This window comes from Mixophyes fleayi, chromosome 2 (genome assembly GCF_038048845.1).
Source record: "Mixophyes fleayi isolate aMixFle1 chromosome 2, aMixFle1.hap1, whole genome shotgun sequence".
NCBI lineage: Eukaryota > Metazoa > Chordata > Amphibia > Anura > Limnodynastidae > Mixophyes > Mixophyes fleayi.
Window position 1 is genome coordinate 74,447,218 of NC_134403.1, and position 17,297 is coordinate 74,464,514.

Here is a 17,297-nt window from a genome sequence, read left to right on the forward strand (position 1 = left end):
AGGAGATGAATGTAAAGCAGAGTATACACGGGGCACACAGAACTGGATCCCACGATGATATCCACAATACAACGATAACTGACAAGCACTGCTTGAAGTATGCAAAGTCACAATAGCTATCCAGGCAATAGGAAACAAAGTCAATGGTAACAATAGCTTCAGTGGATAGGAGGCTCCGGAGGAGAACACAACTCAGTCCAGATGGATATGCAATACAAAAGCAAAGTCAATGGAAAGTATGCATACCGCGGTTCAGGAGAGCAGGCTGTCAGAGAGACGTGCAGGGATACCTGAACGGCTGAAGGCCGGCAGGAGGAGAGACCACTGGAGGGTGGAAGCGGTAATCAGGTTGGTGCAGCGCACGGCAGGTAATCCAGAATCAACGAAGCAATACTCAGGAAGCAGTAGTAAGTGGAACTGGAAACATGAAGAACACGGGAGAGTTGAGGCTGTCTGGTATCCAGTAGTAGTGGTGGAGGCAGCGGAGAGAAGGCACGCTGAACACGGGAGAGTGGAGGCGGTCTGGAACCCTGTAGTAGTAACGGAGGCAGCGGAGAGCTGACACGATAAACACAGGAGCGTTGAGACGATCAGGAACTCTGTAGTAGTAACGGAGGCAGCGGATAGGAATCAGCTGAGTGCAGGCACGATGAACACAGGAGAGTTGAACCGAACAGGAGTCCGGTAGTAATAGCAGATAGGAATCAGCTGAGTGCAGGCACGATGAACACAGGAGAGTTGAAGTGGTCTGGAAACCACAATAGCAGTAAACAGGAATCAGCAGGAGCTGAATACACGAGGAACACAGGAACACCTTCAGAGGCTCATGGGGAATGAGACTCCAAGATCAGGCAACCAGGTAATGATCACAGGTGGTTTAAATAGGGAGGGTTGCCTGATCATCCAATCAATTAAAAGCAACAGGTACTGAAGGTTTAATAAGGACTGCACATGCGCAGACCCTTAGGATGGCGGACGGCCACGGTTCCTGAACACACGGGAAATGGCACTCACAGTCCGGTGAGTGACAATATGATGACAGTGCAGATTGCAGGTTCTGAAATCTAGCTAAGAGAAGGAGCTACCTGATGCTGGTATGCTTGGTAATATTTTGGGTAGAATGGCAACTTGCCAATTTTATGTTTTTTTACAGTAAACTTTCAGCTTTATTAGAGAGGTTTTTTTTCTCTTTAAAAAGGTACAAGATTTTTATTTACATTTTTGTTTCCCTGACTTAAACCCACTATGCTCTTGAACATAGGCTTTAGCACATGAGGTAAAGGGATTAGTATATCATCATGACTGAGACTGGAGAGTGACAACAACAATGTTTCTGTATGAGCTATGGCACAGTAGAATGTCACTGGAGAGTTTTAAGAACACTGACAGCCCTATTACAATTTCTGTTTCAGCACTGAACCCTGCCACCTCTCCTGTTTCTGAGTGAGCTATGGCACACTAAAATGTAACTGCAGATTTAGACTGTCAGCCAGCCCTATAATTTCTATTTCAGCAATGACAATTAGCAATTTTGCAATGGAGCTCTCTCTTTGTGTGTAACCTATATAACACCGTACAATTTGACTGCAAATGCAGAAAAAAAGACTGCCAGCCCTAGTATTTGTATTTCAGCAATGACTCTTAGCAATGGAGCACTCTTCTTTGTGTGTAACCTATATAAAACCATACAATTTGACTGCAAATTCCGAAGAAAAGACTGCCAGCCCTAGTATTTGTATTTTAGCAATGACTCTTAGCAATGGAGCACTCCTATTTGTGTGCAACCTATATAACACCATGAAATTTGACTGCAAATTCAGAAAACAAGCCTGCTAGCTCTAGTATTTGTATTTCAGCAATGACAATTAGCAATGGACCAATGGAAATCTCCTCTTTGTGTGTTACCTATATAACACAGTAGAATGCAACTGCAGAATTACACCAAGCCTGCCAGCACTAGTATTTGTATTTTTCAGCAATGAGAATTAGCAATGGAGCTCTCCTGAATGTCACTGTAGACTTTGTTGAACACTGCTACCCCCTCCTCTTTCAATTCTATCTATGTTGCTGCCCAACTGCTTTACACACTGTTCTACCCCTTCTGTGTCCCTCTTTCAAATGGTGCTAGATTGCCGTGGAGGGCGGTATTTATAGATTTCAAAACTCTCAAGATCCGAGATCCGACAACGTAATAATGATGTTTTGCCTCGCTTTTGATTCGGAAAAAGCGCAAAAGTACCGAGCCGACTTGGCTCGTTACTCGGATATGCTTAGTTCGGGTGTGTTCAGTTCTTGGGCAACCGAGCCTGAGCATCTCTAATATTTATTGGATTACTACATATATGCTGATTCTCAGAACTTTAATATATGTGTGAGCATTGCTTGTATTATTAATCTGAAAAACCAGGACTGCGACACTAGTTTAAATACTGGGTCTTGGTTGAAGCTTCTCTCAGAATCCTCTGGAACTGTGCCTGAAAGTGCTCTGCTGCGGCCATATGGTTGGCGGCCATATTGCCTAGCTACGTTCATTTACGTAGACAACTGACTGTTCATAGAGAAATGATATGAGTAATTGTTTTATCTGATATGCTGCATGCAGAACTTTAAAAACGTGTTTAAATCCGGTGTGCAATTTCCATCAGCTGTTGTCAAAACACTCAGTGAAAATTGTGTTAAGAGTAAAATATTTGTGAATAGAATTGCCTATAACTAAAACAAAATTAATTATATGGTATTTGTTGCTAATCATTATTCGCCCAAACACATCTTAGTAATATATTGTTCCCAAATAATAAATTTGACGTTACTTTATTTTTTTACGGTGTCCTACTTGAATTGGGGATCCGAGGGTTCTCTGTCCCACTGCCGTGTCGTGATTCAAAGAAGAGCGTCCGGAGATCAGGTATGATCCGCACTACACTCTAACAACACCTACCAATAGGAGAGTTACACTTCACACAAATTAGGTGCTTTGGTATTTCTAGACATTGGAAGAAACACCCTCATTCTGCCCAACTAGTCCCAGCGGCTACTTTAAACTTCTACTCCTCTTACTCCACAAAGCCATGTGCTTTTGTGGAAATATTGGCGCACTTGTCGACCTCTAGTTACCTGCCACCACCAAAAAGGATTTTACACTGTGCCTGAACCATTTTTACTTCATAAATGAGGGCACAGTGTAGGTTACACTGTTGGTTCTGCCAACAACTAGGTTGTTGGCAGAACCAATTCATTCAAGTACTTTATAATTATACAGGCACCACTTGAAAAAACTCCATCGACCTGCATTCAGTTATCTTTGAGTGCTGCTGCGGGACGAAGATTGGAGTATGAAGCATGGTGGGACCGGGGTGAGGTAAACACTCCACAGTTTTGATAAGGTGGTTGGGGGAGCCAGAACAGTGTGGAGTATTGAGGACAGTGTTTCCCTCTGTCAGCCTGCATGGAACATAGGAGACACTCAGCAACCTGGAACTCAAGTCCCAATGCTCAGACTCTGAAACTAACTGGTTCACATAGGAAAGGAGGACTGACAAGTACAAGTACTCTCAGGGCTAGGGATTTGGTTATCTTAAGCAAGCTTCTGTCTCCTCAGGATAACTGAATCCCTGGAATGACAGGTTGGCACAGTTAATTTCATAGTTAATATAATTGGCAAATATTCATATAAATCGGTGAGTCGCAACCCCTCACCCAAGGTGACAGGTAGACTTTTAAAACACTGGAGCCTATTCATAAAATTTGCACAGAATGCTTTCTGCATTAAACAGGAACAACCAGTAACTTAAGAAAGAAAGCTGCTTAAAGAGAGTAAACAAATGAAACAAAAAGGCTGACTAGCACAAATAACTAGTGTAAAAACTATAACAGTGTTTTGCTTGGTGTGCTGTTGAAGAAGCCGAGACGAGCAATGTTGGGAAGAAAGCTTCCACATCTATCCACTAGGTGGCAGCCAATTCATAGTCCAATAATGTGATTGACCTCACGTAGTCTTAAACTAAGATGCAGTACCACCAAAGTCCAGGCGGTGTCAGTCGACTCGTTGTCAGCCTTGTTCCTGTAGCCGGGACGTCTGTGTGGGTCTGTGGTCATGTGACGTGAGGCTGGGCCTGGCATGGCGGCCGTAGTGAGGGCTATGCACTGAGCTCCGGTGATTCAAACCTTCTCAGCTTCATACAGTATACCAGGCCGGCTCCATGGCGGAGAGAGGCTTCGACCTGGCAGTCCTCCCGAAGGAGGTGCGAGAACAGCTGGCGGAGCTGGAGCTAGAGCTGTCAGAAGGTGAGTGCTGCCGACGGGGGATCCCTGTGCACCTCTGGCTGCTGATTCCCCCCCATGCATTACTGGCTCCACTGCAGGGAATGGGGACAGGAGAAGCATCACATGTAGTTACATTGTAAACGGGTAATCACCCGGCTTCTGATCCTTCTTCCACCCTCGGGAGATTTATGAATGAAAGGGGGCGGCGAAGGTGATCCATTGTGGATTACTGATATGTGTGGGATCTGATGGACTTGTGTGGAATACTGACACCTCTAGCATCCATTGAAAGGAATTAGGTACAATGTATTATGGACTGTCAACAGTGTAACACTTAATGCATTCATTACAACCCCTGAATGTATTGTCAGTCACCTAGTTCATTAGAGAAAAGTGTATAGCTGTTTGATGTCTTTATATAAATTCTGTTCATCTTTATTTTTTTGCATCCCTATATAGTAGTTGAGAGCTATTTGCCTTATGTATTTTGAAATTTCCTAGGTCACATTTAAGTATCTGTGGAACACACACACACACACACACACACACACACACAATATATATATATATATATATATATATATATATATATATATATATTCTATTGTCTCTTGCTTCATTTGTTCTGAGCAGTGGAATGTGTTGGCATGTTATCAATAAGTGTTAATTAATAGAGGGTGTCTGAGATTTCCATCTGGTGGTGAAACAAAGAGGGTCCCTTTGCCTATTGCTCTGCAGATTCAGTGCAGTGTTCCAGGCAGGAGACATGACGTGCAAAATGTGCTGCAGTCTGGTTGGATTGTCTAACATTTCATAGCAGAATCTGTAGCATAATGTGTGATGGACTGTGCTGATTTACAATAAACTGTTTTGTTAAATGCATTCTTGACGGTTTAAAACACGATTTTGTGGAAATGCTCTTTTTTTAAAAAAAACCCCAAAAAACTGCAAACCAGTTAAAGCTGTAGATTTTATGGTTTATTGTAGTGTCGGGAAAGGATGTCACTGTGAAAATAAAGCCTCTAACTGTGGAGCAAGTCATTTAAATCTGTGTTTTCCTTAGTGCTTGATGGTATGTGTTTACGCGTGTTTAAATCACATAATTAGGATCTGCTTTGAACATGCAATAAACCCTTAAAAGCATATCTGAAGTCTACTTACAGTGGAGACTGCCAATTTCTGGACTGAACTAATGTTCATGAGGATGGCGCTTGTCGAATTATTAGGAATTTCAGGCCTGCCAGTACACTTTAAAACCATCCCCTATATATTTGACAAAACTTAACCTATCAGGTGACTTACACTCTGTTGACGTACCAATGTACATCGCTTCCCTTAGAAGTATGATTGCAGCCGCATAGTACACACTGGATCTTACTAAGATTCAAGTCTTTAGGGAATGTTTAAGAGGAATCTTTCATTTTCATTGGGCAGTACGGTGGCTCAGTGGTTAGCACTTCTGCCTCACAGCACTGGGGTCATGAGTTCAATTCCCGACTATGGCCTTATCTGTGAGGAGTTTGTATGTTCTCCCCGTGTTTGTGTGGGTTTCCTCCGGGTGCTTCAGTTTACTCCCACACTCCAAAAACATATTGGTAGTTAATTGGCTGCTAACAAATTGACCCTAGTCTGTGTTTGTCTGTCTGTGTTTGTTAGGGAATTTAGACTGTAAGCCCCAATGGGACAGACTAATGTGAATGAGTTCTCTGTACAGCGCTGCAAAAATATTGGCGCTATATAAATAAATGGTGATGATTGTTCATTATATAACATTAAAATAATGCTTTGCCCCAACCTCTTGCAGTGGTAAGCTTTCATTGCCATTGTTTAATGGTGGCTGTATAGCTGTTGTGGTCGAGCAGTTTAGTAATGATAAACCAGTTGCGATTGTATACAAACACCATTGAGATCATATACAAACACCATTGAGATCATATGTTTATAGAGGCTACATTATCATTTGGAATCACACCTGTAAGGAAGGTAATAAAACTGTTTACAGATTGAGGCGTCTTTCTTATAATAAATGTAAATTGATAGCTGCTTGGTAAGGTGATTAGTAGAGAAATGACATGATGTCAGTTATTTACAGAAAAGCAACTTCTGCAAGTTGAGTCTGTGCTTTTGAATTCCTATACTGGCATACAAGTGTTTACAAGTGTAATTCACATATATGGCTGACCACTGCCAGACTATAAATACAGGGGATTTAAAAACAACAACATAAAAGGACAAAGGAAAGAGGCAGTAACCACACTTTTATTCAAAACATGTTAGGACTTTTATTGGTCTAGCTGCACTTCTCATAGGAATCTCCTTAATACTGAATTGTAGCTGCAACAGACCTGACTGTGTGACTCATTAGACATCACATTATGCATGCTGACAGCATAATTTAGAGGGGTATATTTAATGACTCCAGTCCCCAGGGTGTGCATTAAATAGCTGTGAACTGAATGGCTGAGTAGAAAATTTGCATGATGTGCTGTAGCCAAGACAGCCAGAGAAATGAAAGCACCTGATGTCAGTGTGTTTTACTTTAAGTACACCATTGGTTGGCTGGGCTTTACTATAAACGTGCTATGATTGTGTAATTCCGGGTTACAAGACATTGCTTCCTCTCTGATTTGAATTGGTTTTCTAATCTCTGGGTGTTTCCGCATGCATTCCTGTTGTTTGCCGTCTGCTACTCTGAATGATGAAATGTTTCCATCTCTTTTAAATAATAACACCTGGGCACCAGCTTCCATTCCTTTCCAGAAATAATCGAGAAATGAGTTGTTTTGACGGATATGAAAATCTGTGTGTATATAATGATATGTTTTCTTTAGCTGTAATGTTTTATTGCTCATTTTAATTAGAAAAGTCATAAACATGGAAGACTCTTGGGACATAATAGTTCCTTGGTGACAGTGAAATTATACAGGCTAGTGTAAAGCTGGGTACACACTACACAGTTTTCATCCAATAATCGGCTAAATCAGCCGACATACGACCGCTCGTTCAAAAGTCGGGTCAGTGTGTGCAGTGACACGATGGTGGAAAGTCTGCCCAAATGGACAATTGTCGCCTCATTTGGTTGGTCGTACCATTTAATATTTTTCGTTCCAATCTCGTTTCCGTTGTGTAGTGTGTATAAACTTCCGACCGATCCACAACAGTAGTAGGAAATTACAGTCATTGCTCACGACAACATGGCTGTAAAAAGTCGCTAAAGGGACGTCCGCTCTTCCCTTTATCGTCCTAAACAAGGCTATTGTGTATGCAGTCCATGGACTGAGCGATTGGAACATCGATCGCATGTAAAATCGCTCGGCATAAAAAGTTGGTTGAAATTTCTGTAGTGTGTACCCAGCTTTACAGAGGTAAACACATAAACAGACGTCCATAACTCCTTGACTGTTTTGCTTTTGGTGGACTTGTCACCTAATCACAATGCAGGCAGACATTTTATGGTTGGAACCAATATTCAGCCCATCAATTCAGGTGTGCCGTAAGCTCAGTACACACTATTGAAAATGACTTTAGATGCGATTTTTGTAATGTTTTTAACAAATGACTGAGAGTCCCAGCGAGCATGCCAGTTAATGCTTGCACACCTGAATAATTTACCTTCAGATTGGTGATCTTTATTTCTCATAATCATCTGTTGGAAAGATCATATCTCTGTACACACTATACAGATATCTACCTATGCTGTTGGTGGTGAGTGTGTACACACTTCCACGTTTGTCTGACATCGTTTCATCTTGGTTTGTGATTTTTTTAGGAAGTTTATAAAGCCAAATCAATCAACACGATGTGCTTTGCTACGATAAAACGTGATAGTGGGAGCGTACACACTGCTGCAGTATCTGACCAAATGGTCTTTTATCATGTGTTGTGCATGATAGTGTGTAACCAGCTTTATGCCTCAGTGATGTCAGCAATCAGCAGGCATTCTACCAGTCGAAAAGAAAAGTTGCCTGATCATTTCAGCTTCTGAGGCAAAGGCATGAAAATGTAATTACAGACATAACTAGTAGAACCAAAAGGGTCCCAAGCACAGGGACTGCAATGGTTGACTCATTGGTATGGGCAGCACGGTGGCTTTGTGGTTAGCACTTCTGCCTCCCAGGGGTCAAGACTTCAATTACCGACATGGCCTTATCTGTGTGCAGTTTGTTTGTCCCTGTGTTGGAGTGGGTTTCCTCCCACACTCCAAAAACATACTGGTAGGTTATTTGGCTGCTGATAAAATGTAGAATGTAAGCTCCAATGGGGCTGGGGCTGATGTGAATGACAAATATTCTCTGTACAGTGCAGCGGAATTAGTGGCGCTGTATAAATAAATGATGATTGGTGATGTACCCATCTCCCATGCTGACAGCAGAGTGATGTTTGAAAGGTCAACAGGATTTCAGCAGTTTATCAGTCAGGTCAGTGATAAGAATCCACGTCTGCATATTATATTTGGTGGAACTCAATAATGCTATTTCTATACTGTAGTACAAATATACTAGAACCGTTTTTCTCTGCATGAGCTGAAATTCGTTTATTCTTGTTAGAAAATAATTGATTCCACTATTCTGCAGATTGTATATTCTTGTAATAGGTAATAAACTCAGGCCGACACATGAAATGCTGCGCTGTGTCTAGAAATCAAAGGTGTCATGAATGTTAACCTTCAGGAATGACCCTGCCGAGGCAATGCAAAGTGATCAGAGGGTGAAGGGAAAGCCTGTTCATGCTGTCCAAGTGTCAGACAGAGAGTCCTCTAAGCTGACAGACAGATAATGCTGTATTTCTCCTAAGGCAGAGGCATGTTGTAACTGGTCATTGTATCTAGTTTATTAGTAAAAACCTGCAGGAGCTTTTATCTGCCCTAATCTTGTTATTGGAGCTAATAGAGTCCTATTTTGTGGAAGTTTGGAAGTGCATTATCTAGCTTCAGACTAGAGGAAAAATGTGTTCAAATATAAATGCCCAACTAACACAGATGTTCTTGCACAGGTTACTGTATAATCCAGTGGACCCCAAACTTTCTCAGTTTGAGTTACCCTTAGGGTCTCCATAATTTTTTTTCAAGGCACCCCATAGCCAGAATAATTACCAAGTAGTCCTCCGCTTTGCTTACCACTGGCCTTGGCCCGGCACCCTTGTTAGATCGTGGTGCTGCGGCCCCCAGTTTGAGAGCCACTGGTATAACCCCTTACAGATGGTAACATCTGTAGAAGCTAAACATAAAAATGAGACTGTATGTAAAAGACAAGTGTTGATACATGAGTGTAAATTGGTCATCTATACTGGCTTGTGCTGGCCTCACAGGCTGAGATTCAGCCACTTGGCTCTATTGCTGTACAGGAATTATGAACGATTTGGCCACACATGCAGTGCAATGTTAGCTAGCTGCACACCTGCCTCTTCCATCTCCTGCTTGTCCATTTGTCTTTCTAAATGTTTTTAAATTGTATTTTGATCAGTGAGAACAGGACCACACACTGTGCAGTGGTTGGCCAATGCGGCCAAAAATCCCCAACTACGTCTGTATATGATTGTCCAGTAAAAGTAGACACAGCAGCTCCTATATCAGAAAAATGTAACTTCATAGATTTTGGTTTCTCAAACTGGGGTAAAAACACTGGTTTTCTAGGTTGTAGGTGGAAAACCTTTCTGCTAACCGTGTTACATTTCTGTATAGTTACAATCACATGTTCACTTGGAAGGATAGAGAAATGTGATGGCTCCATACTGGTGGAAAACATAGTTGCACTGTAATCTTGCCTCCTATAATCTACAGTAGCACAACTGTTTCATGGTAAAATTGAAGTGTTAGACAGAGGCACTGAAAAACAATGCCTGTTAGATGCATAGACATAGCCCTGTACGTTATCGTCACTTTTAAAAGCGCATTTTGTCATGGTCTCAAAGGCTCCCTCAGTATAGTACTATATTACTCGATGAGCGTCCTCTTAAGGCTCCATTATATTCTACTGAATGTTATCACTTGTGAAGCAAAGTGGACAGTGTTGAAATTGATGCAAAGCGAACGCTTGTGTGAACGTTTGTGTGTACAGGTCCATTCACTGTCATTGTTCTGTGGATTATTATTGTTGAAGCGCATTTACCTGGCTTCAGGAATATGTACAACATATTCCTGGCAAATCCGGTAAATAAGATGATTTCATGAGAAATGAGAAGTTTTTTGGAAAGTTGTTGAGTTATACTTCTGTTTGTGTGTTGTATGTAGAAAAGACAGAAACATTTTCTTGCATTATGTGGTTCCCTGGAAGCTTTGCCAGGGGAAAGAGACGTCATTGAAGGTTTTCATTCTGAGAAGGAATGTGCCATAACACTGCAATCTATGTGAAAGAGTAACTGCTGTGTTGATGTAACTACTGCAGGTATATTATAGCAGCCCATTGTTTGGATGGTGACGATCTGATGCTTTAATGTGACCCTCTGCTTACTATTTCTAAATGTTCAAGCTTAAACAACCAATCATTCTTCTCCCTCCCCTCATCTGTCAGAATGGAGGGTCTCACGTGACCTCTGTCATTTGGTAAATATTCCTTGGCTCCCACACATATGACCCTTGTAATTCTGATAGCTGGTTTTGTATCCACCTTTAGCTGTTTACAGGGTGCATCTACATTGTTTCAACAAAGTAAACCACTAGTAAGTGGGGGATGTGAGTGTAAACAGTTGTGTGTTTCTTTAAATATTCCCTGTTTAAATATTTTATCATTTGTGTTGAAAGAATGTTGTTTAGGGAGAGTCATTACCAGGACACATAGACAAAGCAGATATTATATTAACCTGATTTAATACATAACACCCAGTACCTTCATTTCAGCGACAACAGTATTTTAGCTCTATTCTCCTGATGCCATTTCCGATGGCCCTTTGGTAGCTTTTTCAGGATGATTTAGCACATAAATGTCCTTTGAGGGATATCTGAAAATAAAATGAGGGAATGTAGTTATGGTATCTGAGTGTAACACGTTATGTGCTTTATATGTTGGTAGGAGATCAAACACAAGCATTTCGCGTCTAGTAAATAATATTGTTGTGAGTGTGTCCTGGCTTCAGATGCCTGATCAGAGCTCTACCACATTCTGAAACGTTTTTAAAATTGTAACTTCATTACAGATTTCATATTTATGGATTACAATAATGTATGTAGAGTTATACTGCAAATGCTGGTTAGCAGTATATGTTTTACTGTTGATATTTGCTGCCTTTTATCTACGGACTACTAAAGAAGCTGGAGACAGTTATTCACTTGGACGTCCAATACGGTGATTATCAAAAACTAATTTAATAGTTAAATCAGCTGACAAATAATTGCAAAATATCAAATTGGGGTGATCATATCATTTAGTGATTGATGGAAGTTGGAAAATGTTCCTTTTGGTTATGAGTATGTGTTTTCTAATGTTATTTGAAACGATAAGATCATTTTAAAATTGTGTGGAGTGATTGTTTCTGAATAAACACGTGAACAGTTTGTCTTTCTATGTGTGTGCTGTCAATGGTCTCCAATGTGATCGTTTGCTCAGAGATTAAAAAATAAATGTATGTGTCTAGCATAGTGTTCACAAATGAGCATGTCAACATTAATGAGGATTATTGGAAAATTAGCTTCTTATGCACAGTATAACTTTTCTTTTCAGGCTGTGCACTCACTGGCTCTTGAGAATCCAGAAGGTGGACAGTGCTTGATCATTTGTTACAAACTTTGACAAACGGGATACTGGCAACAGTTTTAACAAAGCTGCATACACCATGAATACAATAAGCTGTGCCCATGGTCCGTCTGGCTTTTTTAAAACTGTCTTGTGTGATATAACTGCATGTGACAATGATCGACTAGGAACCACTTTGATGCCTCTCAGTAAACAAAGAGCAGAGGAATGGACCAGGCCTTCACCTGCAAACCCCCAACTCATTCCTGTTATATTATCAGATTTGTTTGTTACAGCTTGTAACACTGGTTTTAAAGCCCTGCTAATGTTATAACAGATAGGTTACCATTTCTTTGGTTAAATCTATTATTACTGTGATTAAGGGTAATGCGTGGCCCTTTTGAAAGTTACTGGTTTACACTTTAATTTTGAAATGATCGTCACTGTGTGATTTTTAATTTTAAAAGTCAGAATTCAAAATATATAACACACACACACACACACACACACACATATATATATATATATATATATATATATATATATATATATATATATATATATGTGTGTATATATATATATGTATATGTATAATATAAATGCTTAGTGGCGTGTGTTAGTCTGTCTGTGTGTGGAAAGAATAAAACCAAGCTGCAGCGCCACCTGCTGGGCGGAGTTATACACTGACCTACTAAATTCTTAATGTGTGTGTAAAAAAAAAATCAGAAAGGGCTGAAATTTGGTATACTAAGATGTTTTTAATTTGTTAATTTAATTTGTTAATTGTTAAAAGTGTTTATAAAGATTTAAAAAAAATATATATATATATATTTCTTGAAGGAGAAGTGACAGTTGGGAGTGGTTGGTGGTTGCCAGGGGTGACAGTGGGGAGTGGTTGGTGGTTGCCGGGGGTGACAGAGTGAGAGGAGTGTGATACTCAGGACCGCTGAGAGAGATCCCTGTGTCTGGATAGACATCTGGATAGATGTGGCGATGAAAATGAAGGATGAGGTGATGGAGAAGAATGATGAGGTGGTGACATGTGGACAAAACCACGTTAAAAAAGGGCGCTTACGTCGGGAAGTAACGCTTTTCCCCTGAGGAGGCCTGGGCTATGGCCCAAATGCATGACAAGAACCTTTTTAACACCTTAAGTAGCTTGATTTGACTAGAATGCATGAGTATCATGCACGGGTTAACTTGTATATTATAAAAGCCTAGTGGCGTGTGTTAGTCTGTGTGTGGAAAAAATAAAACCAAGCTGCAGCGCCACCTGCTGGGCGGAGTTATACACTGACCTACTAAATTCTTAGCATTATCTAATATATAAAAGTAAAAGCCTAGCGGCGTGTGTTAGTGTGTGTGTGGAAAAAACTATTTTCTCAGAAAGGGCTCATCCAATTTACTTGAAATTTGGTATACTGACATAATTTGACAAAAAAATTAGAATAGTGAAGTCAGTTAACTTCCATCATCCCCCCCTTCCCCCAGTGGGAGGGGTAGTAAAGGCTAAATTTACAAGTTGAGGGCTCAAACTCATTTTCGTGAGGTAATTTTACCTCATGAACACACATTAAAAAGGGCGCTTGCGTCGGGAAGTAACGCTCTTCCCCTGAGGAGGCCTGGGCTAGGCCCAAATGCATGACAAGAACCTTTTTAAGACCTTAAATAGCTTGATTTGACTAGAATGCATGAGTATCATGCACGGGTTAACTTGTTTATATATATATATATATATATATATATATATATATATACATATACACATAGTACACGCAAAATTGTTATTTAAGGAAAAGTAATGATGATAAATATTCTAAATAGTTTACGGCTTACTGCTACTTTAATAAACTAGGAAAGGCGGATATGTAGCATACCTTTCTTTCTTTTTACAATTGACCACTTTGCTGTTCAACAATTTTGTACTGTATTACTTGCAATATTTGTGGTGTAGAGAACATGCCATCATTGTAGAAGTGTGTTTAAAGCCTCCAAGTGATCTAATTCTGTATTTGAAGATACAAAGTTCATTTGTGTGATTACCCTTTTATTTCTGCTCCAAAATACCTCTCGCACTTCTCTGATCTGTCCCTGTGTACATTATCACTGAGAATGTAGAACATAAGGCCTTATGTAGGCAGTCATCATATAGATAGATGCACTAGTCCTGCGTTCCTTATGTGTTGTCAAGCCAATGTTCTTCATGATTTTCCATGACCGTTTGACCCTTGGTACTGGTCAGATTGAGTATAGTTAATCTCCTTTAACCCCAGCGAGCAATCTGTATTTCAGCATTCACTTATGTTAATAAACTTATATACACAGAAAACCAATGTGTTCTGAGAAGATTAACATTGTACTTTTTGTTGAACAAGTATGATAAGGAAAGTAAACCGGAGTAATCTGTTCTGTTTTCCTGTTGGGGCTCATTCACACCAAAGTCCTGACTTATGCTGTGCGTACAGAGCGATTTGACCATACTCGTCCCATGCACAGTGCACTGAAAATAGAGCTGGCAACTGGATAATTGATCCTGATGCAGACTGTCATTTCTGTTTTCGCTCAGTAATATTTGCCATGTGGTACCATAGTGTATATCTTCTGCATTGTAGTGTGACTGGTAAATCTTGCCTAGGCAAGACTATTGCATTGTAGAAAAACTGTAATATGTGTTACTGGAACAGGAAATGATGGTGACAGGGATTTTTCCAGTCATGTGACAAGAACTCTTACTGGGATAATAAATCACATTGATTATGAGCTGTGGCTGAAACTGTTTTCTTTTGAAATAGTGTGCGCTACAATGTTAACTTGTCATAGATTAAAATTTCCCTAGTGTGTATCTGTTCTCTGTAGATAGTGGGCTAGCGTTGATAACATTGTTTTGCTATCTGTAATTGAGCATTACACATTAAAATGGTATCCTGTATCTAGCACTTGTTTTGGGGTTTACTCAGAAAGGCCGAGCCCTGCTAGATTTGGTTTCCTGTAATATTTGATAGTTTTAATAGTGCAGCAGTCTGGTCTATGAACGAGAACAGCAAAATGACAGTTACCAGATTTTTTACAGCTTTGTTAGGAAACTCCAACTGCTGTAGAATTACATGTCCCAAAATACCCTTTCTAGGAGCAGGGAAAGTGCAAAGGTAGACATCCCTTTTAAAGGAACACTGGCATGGAAAATGTTTCTGTGTTCTGGGCTTCTAAACATTGAATAATGTCCTGTAATCGGTATTAAAAGTCTGTGTGCTTACAAGCAGACTGCTTGTTGGGCGTCCATCTCCCACAATTGCATTCTGAGGTCCAGCCTTCCTGCCAGGAATCATTTTGTTTTGGTTCCTGTGCCCCATAGCTGAGTGTCTCTAAAGTTACTTACAATTCTACCTCATGTTTAGAGACTGCACAAGTCAAAATTAGGCCTATTTGTCAATATTGGTGCTTGTGTATTTGTAAGATGAGACTGACAAAATTAGGACTGAATGACATCTAATACTTTGTTTCACGTCTTATTTACGTTGTATATCTCATATGGAAGACAACAGTTGTGGTATATTGTATGTGACTTACTGATTTGCATTGATTCACAAATACAGCACAGGACCAATTCAAATAAGTGGCTTGATGTAAATCTGTTAGGTAATAAAGACTTTCTAAACCTGTTCTTTACTTTAGGCAGTTGCTTGTTAACCATTGAAAACATGCATACTTTGTGATCTGTGCACACGTAGAATTCAATTCTGTCTCATGCTGATTTTATAAGCATTTCATTAAACAACACATGCTTTCTGGGGTTTAAGGTCCTGTTTGATGTTGTGCTTTAATTTGATATATTTGACAAACGTGCCTTTAAACAGTATCATGTTAAGTGTCATATACTGTGCAGTGGCAGTGATGACACTTGCCTAAAATACAGGCCACTTGAGAGAGACAGGCAAGGTGTGTCAGCAGCTCTACTGAAGAGGGTATTATGCAATTACTGCTGAGTTGTCCTTGGAAAGACACTGTAGGTGTGACTCTGTAGACTATTTAGTTAGTATCCAACCCACATCCCTTACTCATTTAAATCATTAGTCGTTTAAAGTAATTAGGTGATTGTCATTGTGGAGTATAATAGTTTTAATGATTAGTCACGAAATTGTCCCCCTGATTATCTGAACAATCTGTCTGTGCAGATGGTGGTTACTAGTGATGGGTGAGGTGAGAGGGGGATATTTGAATTATTTCCATGGATTTCAGCATCATTATTTATGTACAATGACACTGCACCTTAATTTTATGTTCAGAATTCACGTCAGTTCTCATATACACATTACTACTGAAGGCAAAAGATTTGGGTTTTTTTTTCCTTCGCTTACATGTAGAATTCCATCTTTTCATTTAGAATGATTTATATGGTGGAAAACATACCGGAGTCCAGATTTCATAAATAAAACAAACTAAAATTTTGATGCTTTCCCAAATTTTATGTAGGTAGTTTTACCTTTTCCAGACTTTGATGGTGTTAGAAATGTGCCAAACATTTTGTGAGTTTTTTGTTTGTTTTAATAAAAATCCATTAAAATAACTATTTATCTTTGTTCTGCACAGTCCACTTGGCAGTTTGGGGTGTCACCCTTGCACTCCTGTTATAGTGCAGGAATGTCTCTAGAGACTGCCAGTACACTGTGACAATGGATGTGCCTCCAGCATTCATACACATTTTGACACTGCTTCAAATCCACAGGAATGTAGGAGCTGTATTAGAGACAGGAATGTGAGTCCTGTAGGAGAATTTGTTGAGTTTCAGAGCATCCTTGACACGTTGGCAGATTTATTCATGGCAACAGGAGGAATTTTTCCATGAAAACAGTAGTAGTAAGTTTGCAGGACTCCGGGGGTTAAACAGAAATGATTATCTTTAAATGTATATGGTTTCAATTCCCTATCTAGCAATGATTATGTAGTGAAGATATAAAAGGTAAATCATTACATTTTCTAGGTGTTTTCCATTCACGCATATTTTGTGGCTAGGTCTTCTTGGGAATTGATGTGTTGGCTGTTCATATATTGGTTTCTTATCCGTACACCTTTTGTAAACTTATTTCCAATAATTGACTAAGCGGATGTTCATGTGCGATCGGATGTACCGCTGTAATGATGATGGTATCGAATGGGTGGTCTCTGTGCCCTGTGTATCCTCCAGGTAACTGGCATTAGTCTTCTACCTATGCCGGCACATGACAGGCAGTGTAAACGCACACTGTTGGGTTTCTGGACCAGTTATATGCTGGACCCAGACAATCCCCCCTCCCAATACCACCCTCACACATAACTACCTCTGGGAGAGGCAGGACAGAACTTTTCTAAACATCGCTCTCCCTGCACATC

At 40.1% G+C, this 17,297-nt stretch overlaps 1 protein-coding gene across 2 annotated transcripts in view; it reads left to right on the top strand.

Moving 5' to 3' along the window:
* The first annotated feature begins 4,088 nt into the window (after positions 1 to 4,088).
* The window catches only part of DIP2B (disco interacting protein 2 homolog B), a 170,550-nt gene continuing 157,341 nt past the window's right edge, over positions 4,089 to 17,297 (top strand). For both annotated transcript variants that reach the window (XM_075199287.1, XM_075199288.1), the window contains exon 1: positions 4,089 to 4,284. In XM_075199287.1, coding sequence (XP_075055388.1) covers positions 4,200 to 4,284 — 85 coding nt within the window. In that variant the 5' untranslated portion in view covers positions 4,089 to 4,199. The remainder of the gene's footprint in view (positions 4,285 to 17,297) is intronic.